Source organism: Notamacropus eugenii, chromosome 5, assembly GCF_028372415.1.
Source record: "Notamacropus eugenii isolate mMacEug1 chromosome 5, mMacEug1.pri_v2, whole genome shotgun sequence".
NCBI classification, from domain to species: domain Eukaryota; kingdom Metazoa; phylum Chordata; class Mammalia; order Diprotodontia; family Macropodidae; genus Notamacropus; species Notamacropus eugenii.
In genome coordinates, this window is record NC_092876.1 from 221,407,265 (window position 1) to 221,423,658 (window position 16,394).

General features: G+C 37.5%; 1 protein-coding gene across 2 annotated transcripts in view; it reads left to right on the forward strand.

Annotated features, from left to right (window-relative positions):
• The window catches only part of SLC4A10 (solute carrier family 4 member 10), a 162,935-nt gene extending 148,829 nt beyond the window's left edge, over positions 1–14,106 (forward strand). For both annotated transcript variants that reach the window (XM_072612157.1, XM_072612158.1), the window contains 3 exons: positions 1,641–1,708; positions 4,279–4,395; positions 11,975–14,106. In XM_072612157.1, the coding sequence (XP_072468258.1) occupies positions 1,641–1,708; positions 4,279–4,395; positions 11,975–12,041 (252 nt within the window). In that variant the 3' untranslated portion in view covers positions 12,042–14,106. The remainder of the gene's footprint in view (positions 1–1,640; positions 1,709–4,278; positions 4,396–11,974) is intronic.
• Positions 14,107–16,394: the final 2,288 nt, after the last annotated feature.

Genomic DNA, 16,394 nt, shown 5'->3' on the forward strand with positions numbered 1-16,394 from the left:
GAAAAACATACTTGTTCTCCAAGCTTTGGTCTTGGTTCTTCATCATCAGGTTGACTGACCGTTGTTAGCTATGACCTCATTTCTGCACAATTTAGACTTTTTCTTCTCACTGAAGTACTTGATATTTTATTCAGAGTTAGAATGAACACACCACATAGAATGCTTATCATTCACTGGAGAACCATGGAAAGAAGTGTTACATTATAGAGAGAACTATTTCATTTGGGAAGCATTCCTTCAGCATTCAAGTCTTTAACTCATTTTCGAGGGAAGTATGACTTTTGAAATCACTTTGTGATTTTCTTGTTGTCATACATTCCACTTTTATTTTACTCATCATGTGGCAGGTGTTAACTTTCCACTTTGGCAGGATACATTTGCTATTCTCCCAAAATTCTCCATGATGGAATGATAGGTCAGAGCAATGTAGACGCTACTGCCTATTGGTTTTTTTGCAAATCGTCTATCTCCCAAGGCCAATAAACTATATCCAAATATATGACACTCCTGAGGGCTATTCAGAACCAAATGTAATTTAATGCACCCTGAGATAGGTCTGATAGTTATACAAAGTCAAATTATCTATTTTCTTGTGGTAAGCATAAAAACAAATTAATGAAATCCATCATAAAGTAGTTTTAAGAAATTCAAGCTCTGACATTTTCATCTTGGGAACAAATAGAATTGAAACAGTTCTCTCCCCCCTCTCCCCATGGTTGAGTTTAAAGTCAATGATTTGATGACCAAGTAAACAATCTTCGTAATTAATATTTCTTCAAAAGTGGGGAATTTGGTTGGCCCCGTTACAGACAGGCACATGGTCTCTGAGCCATAACCTAGAAATGTCTTAACTTTCTCTTTGGGTACAGCAACAACAGTATGTTTTATACCCAATCCCATATATAACACAGTATTCCACTTCCTATATTCATAGTAGCCATTAAGGCTAACTTTATCTGGGAAGTATGGATTCAAAGCTCTGCAAGGTACCTAATCATTTATGTAACAGAGAAAGGAAGTACCTCCTCATACTCTTATGCTTGATTATGACCTCTACAAATGATTTTTTTTCCTGTTTTTGGAAGGAGAAAAAAAAATATAGTTTTAAAAGAAAACTTCAACCATGAGATTTAATGCTGAAGATGACCCTTGAGAAGGCACCTAGACCACTCTTCTAGCCTTTAGGCAAGGCTACATTTCAGTCATCTCAAAAACATAACTACTTCCCCTTACTTGAAAGATTTATGGAGGAGTACATCCCACAAACTCCCTTGATAATATTCTGGAACATAGTCCAAAATCTTGAAGTCCTCATTACATAACGGTAAATTTAGTTCACAGTTTTAAAAAATTCACATAAAAACTCTTTCTGAAAATGAATCAGGTTTTCCATTGAGTGACATGAAAAAGATTGCTGTTAACGCTTAAATTATATCATTTGAGGTAACATACCCTTAATTACTTATGTTCTTGGTAACTGATGTTTTATTAAAAGAACTCATGCTAACATTAATAAATACAAACGAAGAAGAGGTTCTCAGGGTTAATAAGCTAATGAAACATTAATTCATTCCTGTTCTTTAAAGAAAAATGGAGAACTATCAGGTGTAATGTACTGATTTTGAATGTTGTCTTCCCAGGAAGAACAAAGTATGTTAGCCATGGAAGATGAGGGCACAGTGCAGCTCCCACTGGAAGGGCATTATAGGTAAGATGCTTTCTTTAATGTAGATGTTTACCCCGTGATCTCCAAAAAGCATCATTTCTGTCAACAGGGAAAGGCACTGAAAGCACAATGAATTCTGTTTTTGAAGTTGATAAGTGGATAAATTTCTATTGTTGCTGAAGTCCAGAGGTAGCATAGGAGTCAGGAGACCAGACTTGGGTTTTAGGCCTAGCTTTGCCACATTCAGCTGTGTAATCTTGGGTTCTGTCACACCCTCAGCTGCATAAATTTGGCTAAGTCACCTCCCACTCTGGTTGTCTGCTTCCTTACAAGTAAATGTATGAACAACTGGACTAATTTATCCCTAATATCCTACAGCTCTTAATTCTTTTGTTTTATATTCTCTTTGGAAGTACTGTTGGTCTAATCCACTCAGAAAATAAGACCAGACTTATTAAGTCAAGCTTCACTTCTCAACCAACTATTAAGTGGCAAGCATATATTAAGCACTTACTATATTCCAGACCCACTGGAAGGACAAAACAATGTCTACTTTCAAGGAACATGCATTCTAAAGAGGAAGACTATATGCAAATTACCTGTAACATAAAGACAGAGAAAGAGTAGCTGGAAGATAATCTAAAAAGGGGAGGCATTAGCAGGTAAGGGATTGGGAAAGGTCTCCTGCAAAACATGGAATTTGACATGTCTTGCAGGAAGTCAGGAAAAGTAAGATTCAATGGTAAGCAGTCATGGAAAACAGTGAGTGCTAAAACTTGGAGACGAGATGGAGGGTTCTCTGGCAAATGTAATGGTTGCTCCCTAAGTTGGCTACCTGGTGAATAAATATTGACTCTTAAACTCTTCTAACTCATAGCAATTCATCTATGAGAACTTTCAGTGGAATTTCAGCTCAGTTACCAATTTGAAAGACTTAGCCATCCCAATGAGATCAGCAATCCCTTAAAGAAAAATCTACAAACCATAGTTTCCTTTTTGCACAAAGCTGCTTGGAAGGGAATTTCTATTGGGTATTCAGTATAGCTAATATAATATGTAAATCATGTAAAATTTTAAAAGTTTGTGTTGATGTACCTCATATCATTTTCCCAGATGCTGCACTTTTCAGAGCTATAAATAACTATTTATCTACATATTTCAACCCTAAAACTTGTAAAGAATTTCCAAATATTTTGTCAAAAAACTATATTTCTGCTGCAACTCTTACCTTATTTTTTGTATTTATGACTTTGTGACCTTTAAACTAAATTTATACTATCAAAATAATTCTAGATTATTTGGAATTGTGTTAATTTTTTAAAAATGGTTTTTCCCATGTGGAAGCGATTTACATGCATGGCAATATTAAAGAATAAGATAGAACAGAAACATTTTGTTTTACAGAGTCTAACATTAAAACTGGATCCTAACATCTTTTATGATTATTTACCACTTAAAATTGACATAAATAGCAAAGGTATTTCTTTCTCTCATAGGGACTTTGTTGGCATGGTGGATATAGAGATAACCTCAGAAGCAGGAAGACCTGATTCCAATTCCTAACTCTGACATATATTTGCTTGTGTGACCCATAGAAGACCCACAGAATTATAGACTGTTAGAGTCAAAAGGGATACTTAGAATCTATCAAATAAACAGTCTCCCCATTCTACAGACTATAAAACTGAAGTCTGGAGAGGCTAAAAATCTAAAATTTTTGAGAACAAGACCGTTTTTTTTTTTTTTGTCCTTGTATTCTCAGGACTTAGCACAGTGCTTTGGCATTTAATTCTTGTTGATTGACCTCCCACAATCACACAGAGTTAGAACCTCTAGTGTTTGTTCATAAGACCATTGAGGAAGAAGAAACTAGAGAAATTGATCCTGAACCTGAAGATAGTAATTCATTTATTAAGCATTTATTAAGTGCCTACCGTGTGCTAGATGGTGTTAGATGTTGAGAATACCAAGACAAAAAAGTGAAACAATCCTTTCTCTCAAGGAAATTATATTCTACTAGAAACATGAGGAAAGCAATAACTGCTCTTCTCAACATAAGATCCAGCTGTGACTTCTGCATTTTCCAGCATTTTGCTGCAGCAAGTCATCCTGTCCTGTCTGCTTGGCTTCTGTAAACTCCTTTCCTGTGGTTCCCTATTGGCAATATTCTGTTTCCTTGCCATTGCCGTTTAATTTGTGTTCATTCTTAAAGCAGAAGTTATGGACCATCCCAGATTTGATCTTGAGGTGCTACTTTTCCAGGTTGCAAAGAGTCTGATACAATAAATGTCATGACAATGAAGGTCTGCAAGCCACGTTAAGAATTCTTGGGTGCATGAACCAAAGAACAGAACTAGAATTTGAATACAGAAATCACTACCTATAATTGGTGGTTTACATGCCTAGGATATTTGGGATTGGCTTTGGATTTTCATTTTTCATAGTTATTTGGTTTGAAATTAAGAATCATGTAGGAGACCACAAAGGTTTCTGCTACAGACAATCTGTCAATAGGTATGCTTTTCTTGCATTTCATATCATTAATGGACCACTGGTGCTGAAAGCCTAAGTAGCTATTTTTTTTTTTTACTTTTGTGTGAACTCCCATCTAGAGATGATCCATCTGTGATCAACATTTCTGATGAAATGACAAAAACAGCATTGTGGAGGAACCTTCTGATCACCTCAGAAAACTCAAAAGACAAGGAGTCAAGCTTTCCTTCTAAAAGGTTTGAATTTTTTTAGTAATAACAGCATGATGTATTAATCCCAGGCATTTTATAACCTCAAATCATTAACTAAAGAAAAAAATCAATTTGCCATCAAATTGAAAGCTGAAGTTTGTACAGAGAAATCTTTAAAACTGAGGCATAAATTATGTTTAGAAACAAAATTAAGATGCTTCCAGAAATTTCTTTCTCAGACCAAAACACATTTGAAACATTTCCTAAGCTGTCATTTATTCATCTGGGCCTCCTGTAAAGTTGTTTTTCCTCACCAGCTTCAGGCAAGAAGCCACAGAGATCTGATGATGCTTTGTAGTTCCTAACCACCACCACTACCTCTTTCCCTCTTTCCCATGTTCCATATGCAGTAGTTATATTAGCTTCCTAATTTTATCCACTTCACCCCACCTGTTCATTTGGGGTCTTCACATACTGCCCACTAGAAAACTTGCAGTTCTTGGATATCCTAATCTCTTCCTTTCTTTGTGTGTGTGTGAGCACATGTATGTTGCTTGTAGGCAATTTCTTGTGCATGGAGAAAGCAAAGTTTTGCCCTTGCATTCCAACATGTATCTCATTTTTCTGATGAATTTCTCTGGCTTCATAACTCATAAATGAATTACCCCCCCTTTCTTGATGCTGAAACATAAATGGTAGACTGGGGTCATGACAGTATTTCTTTCTGCTTGAGAGTGATCAAGGGATTTGGGGAAACTAGCTGCAATGTTTGCTATAACTGATATTATTTTCTTTTATGTCCATAAGTTTTCAATTAACTTCTTCTACCTGATTGTTTCATATTACATTTCTGTCATAAGCTCCCCTTCCTAAATCACTCTAGAAGCTGATTCCCCAAAGGTAAGACCCTCTCCCTCAAACCTATTCCTTGGTTGCATCCCCTCATGTTAAATGGTGTCTTCTAAAACCCCAATCAGCCTCTGTATTCTGTGTAAGTTTTGGGGAGGCAAAAGGCATGGAGTGCCCTAGCTTCAGGCCCACAGCTTGAGCTGAAATACCCTGGGGCAGTTAGCCAAATGCTTCAAGGGGGTTTGGAAGCCCACCTACTCATAAGAGTGTAGACAAAACCCTAATCCATCAATTAAAAAATGTTCTTGCCATGCTATATATACTTAGCAACTCCAGCTTGGCATCAGTCTTTTTTACCTTAGAAGAAAAAAATAACACCTTGATTTTTTTTTTAAATGGCATAAACTGGGCACCTCCCCTGTATGTATTATCCACACATCCAAACAAACACCAGGAGTCTTGCTTTATGGAAATGGTTGAGAACATGGGCACAAGAGAGGATCTGTTTGACACTTTACAGAAGGAATAGAAAAATAGTAAAACCTGCACCTCTTGTTGCTGATTTTTGTCACCCCAAAATGGCATGCTGCTGCTTCAATGTTGTCTCTCTTTCTCAAATGTATAAACAAGACACATTAGGGAATCCAGAGAGGCTTGACTTCAGAAGCTCACAGATCAGCTCACTGACATGTCTTGTTTTATTTTTTTTTTTTTATTGCTAAAACACTAAACAACTCAGTGGTTATCACCACAGACTTTTTAATGCTTGTTCTCTGTTACTGGGGGCAAAAGCCTTTGTGAGTTTCTCCACTTGACTCCATGGAAGTGGCTTTTTATTCTACAACGATTTAATCTCAGTATCCAAAATAATACTACTATGGTGCAATAGAATGATCCATAATGCTTCTGTGACAATCTGAGAGTTTGGGAGAAATACTGAATGAAGGTTTCTAAAAAGGTGCACTGTTCACTTACATAGAAATCTGTTTTCTTGTATTGACTGACCCTAAAGTTTAAAAAAAAAAAGTCTTTGTAATGACATTTTACTAGTGTTCAGGGTGAAGGCCAGACTTACATGCCAAAAATGAATGATTTTTTAAAAAGCATTCATTAAGCACTTACTATGTGCCAAATGAATGCAGGACAAGGAAGCTATACAACTAAGAAAGGACAATCTGGTTTGTAGAACTGCTTACTTCAGGCACTGATGTGTGTCTTCCTGTATTAACCAGACCAGCAGTCTAGACTGTCCATCTGTTTTGCTTTGACTCAAGCCAACAGCTAATATGTTCTAATGCTAAGTGTTCTAATGTTAAGTGTTCCTTAAACTAAATACCAGACTCAAAAGTTTTCAAGTAATGCCCTTTACCAGAAAAGTTCTATTTTTTAAATACTTCTCTAAATTACCAGCACATTTATAGATTGACTTTGGAGAATAACTCAATGTAACTTTAATTACATTCCATTTAAGAGAATCATTTTGGAATCATTTTGGTCAATAATGTCCATTCTTTATGACCAGTGAAGGGCTCTGACTGATGCAGTTTCAAAATATTTCTGGAGTAATAGCTTACACTTTAAAAAATACTTTTTAATATATAAAGTGCTTTCACATACATGTCCTCATTTGATTATCATTGCAACACTATGAAGTACAGCAAAGTAAGTATTATTATCTCCATTTTACAAATGAGAAAACTGAGGACCAGAGACATTAAGTGGCTTATTTAAAGTCAGATGGTTAGTAAATGGAAGATCTGAATCTAGCATCGAAGACCCATGACACTAATATAGTCCTTTCCTACTTGACCACAACACCTATACTACATTGAAGGTTCGGCTAGCTTCTCCGCATTCCAAAGGGTAAGCCTCCCAGATGGAGACTTCTTGTGTGTCCTTTAATGTTATTCGGCTGCATAGCTATGGAATCCCAATGGAAATAGGGATTCTCAAGAAATTCTGACAATAGTAGCAACACTGTTACACTCAATGCCAAATGAGAACATCAATGTGTCACCAAGAGGCATGTCCCAAACATCATTCATTCATTCATTCATTCATTCATTCATTCATTCACCTGTCAATGCAACATTCAATTGAGCACCTATTATGGGCAAAGGGGGCCATGTAATGGTTATATCCTGGCTTGAACTGGTATGGCTGTTGGTCTGAAAAGGCCTCAAGGTAGCGTTGGTAGCTGAGGTCTTGGATCTTAATCACCTTGAGAATATTAACACAGGTTTTGGAGTTGCACCCAGGACCTCAGCTGATGACAACAGAGCTGACTTCTTGTTATTCCACACTTTGCTGGTAGCTGTTTGCCCTAGAAGACACTAGAGTATGAGACTTTGTGCCAATTCAGGATGTTTTGAAGTGCCTTTTGTAAGTGAAGTTAGATATAACACCTGTATTTGGCAATAGTCTCATATACTTTAGAGAAGACTAAAGGGAGATTCAAAGAGTTTAATTTGTATCATGTGGAAAATACAAATGGTATTTGAATATTGATTAGGACCAGCCCAACATACTAGATGGGTCATTTGAAATAAGTCCCATTTAAATTGCACTGTTTCAACTAGGCACAGTTTGAAATGGACTCTCCAGTTCAGCAATCACCATGTCTGTAATGTTCAAGATCCTCAGATTCCCCATTAGCTAAGTACTAATTCAATTCAGTGAAACATAAAAATAATACCAGATGACATAGCCTGGGGTACTGCCTAGATGAAAAAAAGATTATGTAACACTAGACTAGCTATTCTGGTCCTTGCAATCATCCTTATCACCTCCTTCAACAAATACTCTGTACCAGCAATGAGTCCCCTTCATTTCTTGGTTCTAACTGTATTTCAGACAGCATGAATTTGTAAGAATATGAATAAATGATCCAAGGCAGTTAAGAGGACTAACTGTAAAACCCATATCTAGGGGCTAAAATCACTACCATCATGAATGAAAAAATCTTTAGGTGGGATGAAGTCTGGGCTGTAGTTTTGAGAGCGGACTCTCATCCAGCTTGAAGTTTGTAGCTTCACAGAGATTGTATGCATGGAATTAGAAGCAGCTTTATCAGAGTCCTCTGTTGTTGCTGCTGAGCAACTGGACTATCAGTAGACTTAGAGAGGAGCAGTTAGATGACTCAATGGATAGAGCACTGGGCCAGACATCAGGAAGACCTGAGTTCTAATCCAGACAGAGATACTTATTAGTTGTGTGAGCCTGGGCAAGTCACATAACCTCTGCTTGCCTTAATCCACTGGAGAAGCAAGCCATTCCTACATCTTTGCCACAAAAAAAAAATAATAATAATTTACAAACATGTATGGATGGTTGACAGAGTCAGATGCAACTAAATGACTGAACAACAAGTTAGGAAATTTTTTTATGAGACCCAATTACTTGAATGCCTGAAGCACTTTTTATTTTTCTCTGAAACATTTATTCTTTCAATTGTATCCTGACACTCCACATTAGTCAGTGTCCCATCATCATTAATTATCATAAAAACATACTAACCTTTCCAGGCAGTGGGGAGGAACTGGTAGAAAATAACTCTCCTATACATCACCAACTGCCTTTTGGAAATCTTGAACTGAGTGTCCCTTAGACATCTCAAACTCAGTATGTCAAACGCAAAACTCATTATCCTTTCCCTAAATCCCCCCCACACTTTTCACAATGTTCTTGTTACCATCAAGGGCACGATGATCCTTCCATTCACCCAGCTTTGTAACATCAGGAAAATCCTCAACTCATTTACTCTTGCCTCTCCTATACAGTCTGTTGCCAAAACTTGTGACTGGAACTCAAGAGAGACAATATCTGGATATATAGATCTAGGAATCATCTGCCTAGGAACTAAGGAGATCACCAATTGAGATGGAGAGACAGAGATAGAGAGAGATGAGAGAGAGACAGAGAGACAGAGACAGAAAGAGCAGAGATAGAGAGGAGAGAGAGACACAGAGAGACAGAGAGAGAAGACACAGAAAGAGAGAAAGGAGAGAGATAGAGAAAGGAGACAGAGAGAAAAGAGTGTAGAGAAGAAGCCCCCAGATAGAGCCTTGGGGAATGCTTATGATTAGTGGGCACAACATAGAAGATCTAGTAAAGGACGCTAAAAAGGAACAGATGCACAGGTAGGAGGAGAAGCATGAGAAAGCAATGTTATAAAAACCTAGAGAAATGATATTCAGGAGGTGATCAATAGTAGCAAACACTTCAGAAAGGTCACTGAGGGTGAAGACTGGGGAGAGGTCACTAGAGCGGGCATTTAAGAGATCAGTGGTAACTTTGGAAAGTGCTGTTTCTGTTGAATGATGAAGTTAGAAGCCAGACTACAGAGGCGTTAGAAGAATGAGAAGAATGAAACTGGAGACACCTAGGGTCCCTGAGTTTCTAAAGGAATTTAGCTGAGAAGGGAAGGAAAGACATGGATAGTTAGTTGTTGAAAAATGATTGGGAAAAATGAGTTTATTTCAAGGATGAGAGAAAAATGGGCATTGTTCATAGAAGACAGTATATAGCGAAAGATTGAAGGAAAATTAAAAGAAGCGGGGTGGGAGTAGGGAGGAAGACCTTCTGGAGAAGACAGGAGTATGGTAGGTACCATATTGGATACAAATCTATATAACACAGCATCTCCCAGAGACATCCTTCAGAACAACATTAATGACTGCTAGACCGCTGCCTCTTTAAAAGTGGTATGTATCCTGAATACAGTGCACAGAACAAGAATAACTCACTTAAAGCCAGGTAGAACTCAAAGAGATGTCATATTGGAAGACAAAGTCATTAAAACTTGTCACATGGAAAGAATGGGAGAAGAAATTGAGAAATGTAGGTAGAGGGTTTAAAATATAGAATTAAGGCTCTCAGCACATCATGTGTGTACTGTCATCCTTTCTCATGAGAAAAGCAAATGGAAGAAAAGAAAGTCGTTTCGCTGTGACCTGTAAGTGGTATGTGCTGAGGCATGTGGCAGGCTCCAACCCAGGGTGCCACAGATGCTCACACTAGCTCTCAGAGATCTGGCAGCCTGCCATGAATGGCAGAAGCTCGGGCACTCCTTACCTGATGGTGCCTGGTGATGGTGACAACTGAGAAGGGCTGTTTCTAGCAAAAGTGGAAGAATAAAATCAATCTGAAGCACTTTCAGAGTGCATTTGACAATGTGAGCTTTTGGCCATGAAGGAATCAGTAGCTTGAGGGCTAAAAATCAGGATTAGGGGCATGCAAAAATCTCTCGAGTGCCAGGTATCTTGGTCAGAAATGAGATTCTGTTAACAGGAGCCCTATTCCAGGTGCTTGGGTGGTAACCGTAGCAGGAACAATTATGTAAAAGCCCATAGTTTTCTAAGGCTTCACTTCATAATCCAATTGAATCAGCATTTATTAAACGCTCACTGTGTACTAAGCACTTTCTATACTTTAGGATACCAAAAGAAGAAAAGAAAGAGAGAGAGAAAGAGAGAGAGAGAGAGAGAGAGAGAGAGAGAGAGAGAGAGAGAGAGAGAGAGAGAGAGAGAGAGAAAGAAAGAAAGAAAGAAAGAAAGAAAGAAAGAAAGAAAGAAAGAAAGAAAGAAAGAAAGAAAAAGAAAGAAAGAAAAGAAAACGAAAAGAAAACAAAGGAAAACAAAAGAAAAGAAAAAGAAAGCAACCTATCACTGGCACTTAAATTTTATGGGGGAGGAAGAGGATAAAAATATAAACAGAAAAATGTAGACACAGTAATTTGAAAAGGTAGCACTAATAACAAGGAAAGTCCTAAAAGAATTTTCCAACGAGCCACAACTTGAACAAAGCTAGAAATTCTGAACAGCCAAGGTGAAGTGAAGAGCGTGCTCTAGGCAGGTGCACAAACAGAGCGGTGAGACATCAGGTGAGCAGCCATAAGCCATATCCCCTAGAAGCTTACGATTCAGATGTTGACATAATGCATGCATCCATGTTTTAAAATTAACATTCTCAGACAATCAGTTAATGTGAGAGTGGGAAAAGTTTTGAGCCTTAGGGGGGAAAGAAATAAAAAGGGATAGAGAGTGTTTCACAGTAGGTATAGATTATTAACAAATTGATTTAGAGAATAAAATAAAATAAAAACCCCTTTCAGACTATGCAAATTCAGAATATAAGTGAACGGAGTGGCCGTTCTTCTGGCTGTGAGGCATTATCTTTCCAAGTGGACATCAGACTGCTGGAGGATAGGGTGTTCAGTTTTTTAATGGGGTGCAACCATTCTCCAGAATGGAGGAGATGTACCCTAAGGGACCGAGACCTGTTCCTCCCACAAAGCACCATTCAGTGAAGTAGGTGGAAGCAAACCGAGGGTCAGCAGAACTAAGAAATAACAACTGTGACTTCTTGTTTGTTCTATTTAACAAAGTGTCAGTGTTGTCTTAAGATGGTATCATGACGGGTGTTTTCAACAATCATTAACAATTTCATTTGCCAGAATGACAAGTGTGTGAATCTTGCATGCTTTCAGATCTGTCTGAAAACTTTCAATTTTATTCATTCTTCCCTCTCTGAAATTCTGGCCCACGGCTTGTATCCTACCCAGTTCAGAGTTGTATAATTGTTGATGGTCAGTCTGTGCTATGTAGCATGAAAAATTAATGCATCTTGGTTTGGGGAGGGGAGTTTGGTTTTGTTTTTTTGTTTTTTCTTTTTGTGAAAGAGGGCGCCTTTTAAGGAGAAGGGAAGGGATCAGGCAATTCTTGCAGAAGGTATGGTGGCATTGACAGTAACAGACTTTTCCTTTTCCCCCTTCCAGCACTGAAGGCAGAAAAGAGAAGAAAGCTGACTCAGGGAAAGGTGTTGACAGGGAGACTTGTCTATGACTTGTTCTTCAATTTATTTTTACAAACATACAAGAAGAGTGCCACAATTATTAATAAAACTGCTTTGATCATGTATTGTAAATTCTGTCTCTCATCCCAAACTCACGCCCACACTGTAAGTAGTGCAATACTCATTTTGTTTCTCTGTCTAAAACTTCTGCGCGGTGAGACAACCTTGTGAATGTCCCTGGTAGCCAGCGTAAGAACCTTGTGTGTTCCTTGCTGGATTAACCATTGATAAACACTAAAATTCATGTCATCAATCTCTTAAGAGCAGTTGATTTTTGAAAGAGAGGACTCATGTGAGTTGACTTGTATTTTACTCCTTTCCTGGCCTTGATGCCTATAAATTTCATTCAAAAGAAATTTGAAAGGTAACCCTACTTCCTTCTGATTTTTTGTAGCTTAACAGTAATGACATTTCAAAAGACCCAAATTAAAAAGTTAGTCTGAAAGCTCTTTTTTAAAGTAATTCTATTTGTGCTGTCTTCCTTGATTCAATAAAAGGCATTTAATATTTTAAATTTTGTATTACCTGAAGCATAAAGTCATTTGGGGGAATCAAAATAAAGAAATCTTTTCATATTTTGTTTTAAAAGAATTACAATGAAGGGAAACCTTCAGACAGCATTTATTCAGAATGTGCATTGTGATCACATTATCCAATATGGACCACAGGAAATACTTAAAATCAGTGAGCCGAAACTTTTATAAACAGTTTGGGGATGTTTTCAATATAAACTTTTGTCTGAACTCTGTGGTTAAGTTTCTTTACCCCTGACACCATGTTTTTCCAAATCAGCATTATTTATACACATGCAGCATACCCCATGATGAATCATTGTATAAGAAATACCTACATGTACAATAACTCTACCACTGAGGATCCTGCCCTGTTTCATGCTAGGTTGGAACCTTGTTCTCATGTGAGGTTGACAGATGTCCAGTTGTGACTTTTTTTTCCTGCAACGCTTTTTATACTGTTCTATTAAAATGCATGCTATCAAGAAATAAACCTCAAACTGAACATTTCAGCTACTGACCAGGGGAATTTCCAATTGATATTTCAGTCTGTACCAAGTAATCCCATCTCTACCAAACTGATAGAAGAGGGGAAGGCTATTTCCAATTTTGGAGTACTACTTTTTCATTCATTTTTAATGAAGCTCAATAGTGACTGATTTTAATAGCCATTTTAATGTTTTGGGATTCCAGGAATGCCCACAAGCCACTGAGCTTATACTCTTTTTAATGTTCACTTTTGCAAGGATTCAGAGTTCTTCCAATTCATTAATTACTTTTACTCAAAGTAATTTTATTTTCCATATTCAATGTCAGGGGGGAAATTTCCTTTGATAATCAAGTCAATGAGCAGTGTTTTATAGCATTCTCTTGACTTATTTTAGTGGTCTTGACCTCATCACTTCCTAGAAATTTCTCTCACAGCCCTCTAAGTACTTATTTTAAATGGAAACAAGCCTAAAGGAGGCAAAGAAGGATTTGCATTTAATAACAATAAAAAAGATTGTACTTATAAATGCAGGCAACAAATAGAGAAACTTCCTGTTCTAAATGCATTGTTTTCCCTGTATTCAATAATGCAGATGCTACTTTGTAACATTCCAATTGGTTTATGATTTAGACTAGAAATACATGCCCGTCAGCCCTCAGAGCAGCCTTCTTGTGTTGATATGTTAATAACTCTTCTATTAAAAGAGATCATAGTGAAGTGAAAGTTTCACATGATCATCTATTAGACTATTAAGCAATCACTGTATCCAATGGCATTCTGTGTTTCTGAGCCTTTTTTTTATAGTCACGCTGTTCTTCCGTGAATTTTAATGCTATCCTTACTTATGTTAATCCCAACATTTTGAAATCACACAAAATATAATGCAAATGTAGTGTTATATATTTACTTCTAATTTCATATTCCTGGTCAAAATTGCTGAATTTCTTGGATGTAATTTATTACAAAGTTTAAGTAAAGTGTAAATGTGAATAGGATATTGTGTTTTTCACAACTAAGAAATGTTATGTGAAAATAAATATTTATCCTAACTAATTTCCTTTCACATTCCTATATTATGTTGGGTGCTTGTCATTTTGTGGGACCTTTTTTTTTTCCTCCCATTATTCATCAGGCCATCATCACTGCTTGGATTGTGAACATCACTTTTCTTACATTTTCAACTTAAAATTAGGAAAACTTGGATAGATATTGGTAGGGATTTTGGGATGGTCAGTAGGACCATTGTCCATTCATTGTCTATTCTACCTAGGTAGCAAATGGCCAGAGCCATTCAAAGACAGTTCAACCACTTTCACTAAAATAGCCAAACTAGCACTATCCCGGAGGAATACTGTTCTAAAAGCAATTAACTTGACCTGATTACCATTTTAAATCACTGACATTATTAGCTGAATTGCAAACAAATGGGTCCAATTCTATATACATTATTGGACACTGGGTCAAACATAAATCCCCAGGTTGTATTTTGGTTTCCTTTTGTTTTCTCACATCTGTGATTCCACTGGTATTGGGAACTGAAATCCTGCTAAGGCAGCTCTGAAACTGCTCAGTAAGACATAGACTTTTAAAGTTCCTATGGGCCACTAAAAGTTAAATAACCTATCCAGGAACATTGAGCAAGTATATCAGAAGAAGGGTTTGGAACCAGGTGTTCTTAGGCCCATTCTCTATGCAATAAGTCATGCTGCCTTTTAAATTTTTTTACTAAAATATAATTTCTAAAGAATCTGGCTATCTTTGGACTGTCATACCATTAGTTGGAAGTATAATCTATATTCTGTGACTATTCTCTCAGAGCACTGCAGGCCACTGGTCACTCAGTAAAGTATAGATTAAACTGTCCCACTTTCACAGGTTCATTCACAGTGTTTGAATATCTCCAGATACAAAAACACATGGTTTCTTTCTGAAACCATTAAGAAGTTCTTAAATCTGACTTTAACTATATTTTAAACTCACGTCCTCCTAGGGTTTCAAAGAGTGCCATTGCACTGAGGCTTCATGTTCAGCTTATGATCTAATTTGACCCTTAGATCTTTTTCAGTTTCATTTATGCATTACTGTTACAACTTGGTTTTCCTTGTTATCTGCAGTGGACCTCTTCCATTTAAATTTGGCTTTTCCATTAGCTATTTCCTTCCCTCCCCCCGTATTCACTGATATTTTTTCCTCTATGTCTGTCTCAGCTTCTCTAGTGTTGATCAAAACATTTAGAACTAAAGATTGTCTACTCCAAATGCCCATTTTTCAAGATGAGTAAACTGAAGACACAGAGAAATTAAATGATCTGTCCAAGATCCCACAGAGAGTAAGAACTCCAGGGTTCTAATCAAGGTTCCCTGACTGCAAATTCAGGCAGAACTATGGCCACTTTATGAGCAGTACATGTAAACCTCTGGAAAAAAGGTGATCACATTAAATAATATAGGAATCATCTAATGATCTAAGATGATGGGTCAATCCATTCCTTTTCCTTTGTAATTATGGTCAGTCAATTCCCAAGCATTTATTAATGTGATAGGCATTTAGATAAGTACCAATATAAAAGGGGAAAAAAATCTCTGCCCTCAGGGAGCTTATAATCTACAAGAAAGGATACCATGAAATCACATGGAAATCAAATGGTTAATATAGGAATAAGTGACAACACCTTGACTTTATATGTGCAGGCATCCCAAAACTACAGGTGACTAAACCCCATCTTGAGCCTTCCACTAGGGATCTGGAGTGTGTTTCAGGAGCCTCAGTGACCAAGGGATGACCTCCAGCCCAACCAACAAAATCCTCTGAGATCTCGCTATATTTTGGACCAGCTGGTAAGATAATACTACTTCAAACACACATACTTGTGAACTGCCTCAAGAAGATGTGGAGGTGAGGAAGAATTAGCTGTGTAATATTTTAGGGACATTCTTGCATGTATATCCAGATTTCTGCATTACTTAGTGTTTGCTTCAGTGCTGTGAAAATGCATCCCTGCAGGTCAGCTATGAGCTAGTTGACCATTAAAGATAATTTAGAGCAGTGTATACACACACAGAGACAGACAGAGACAGACGGGCACGTGCGCGCGCACACACACAGACACAGACACACAGACACAGACACACACAGACACACACAGACACACAGACACACACAGACACACACAGACACACAGACACACAGACACACAGACACACACACACACACACACACACACACACACACACACACACACACACACACACACACACACACACACACACACACACACACATACCCCTCCCCCCCTACCTCGGAACTTCGCTTTCTGTATCTATTGCTGGAATGAATCAAAA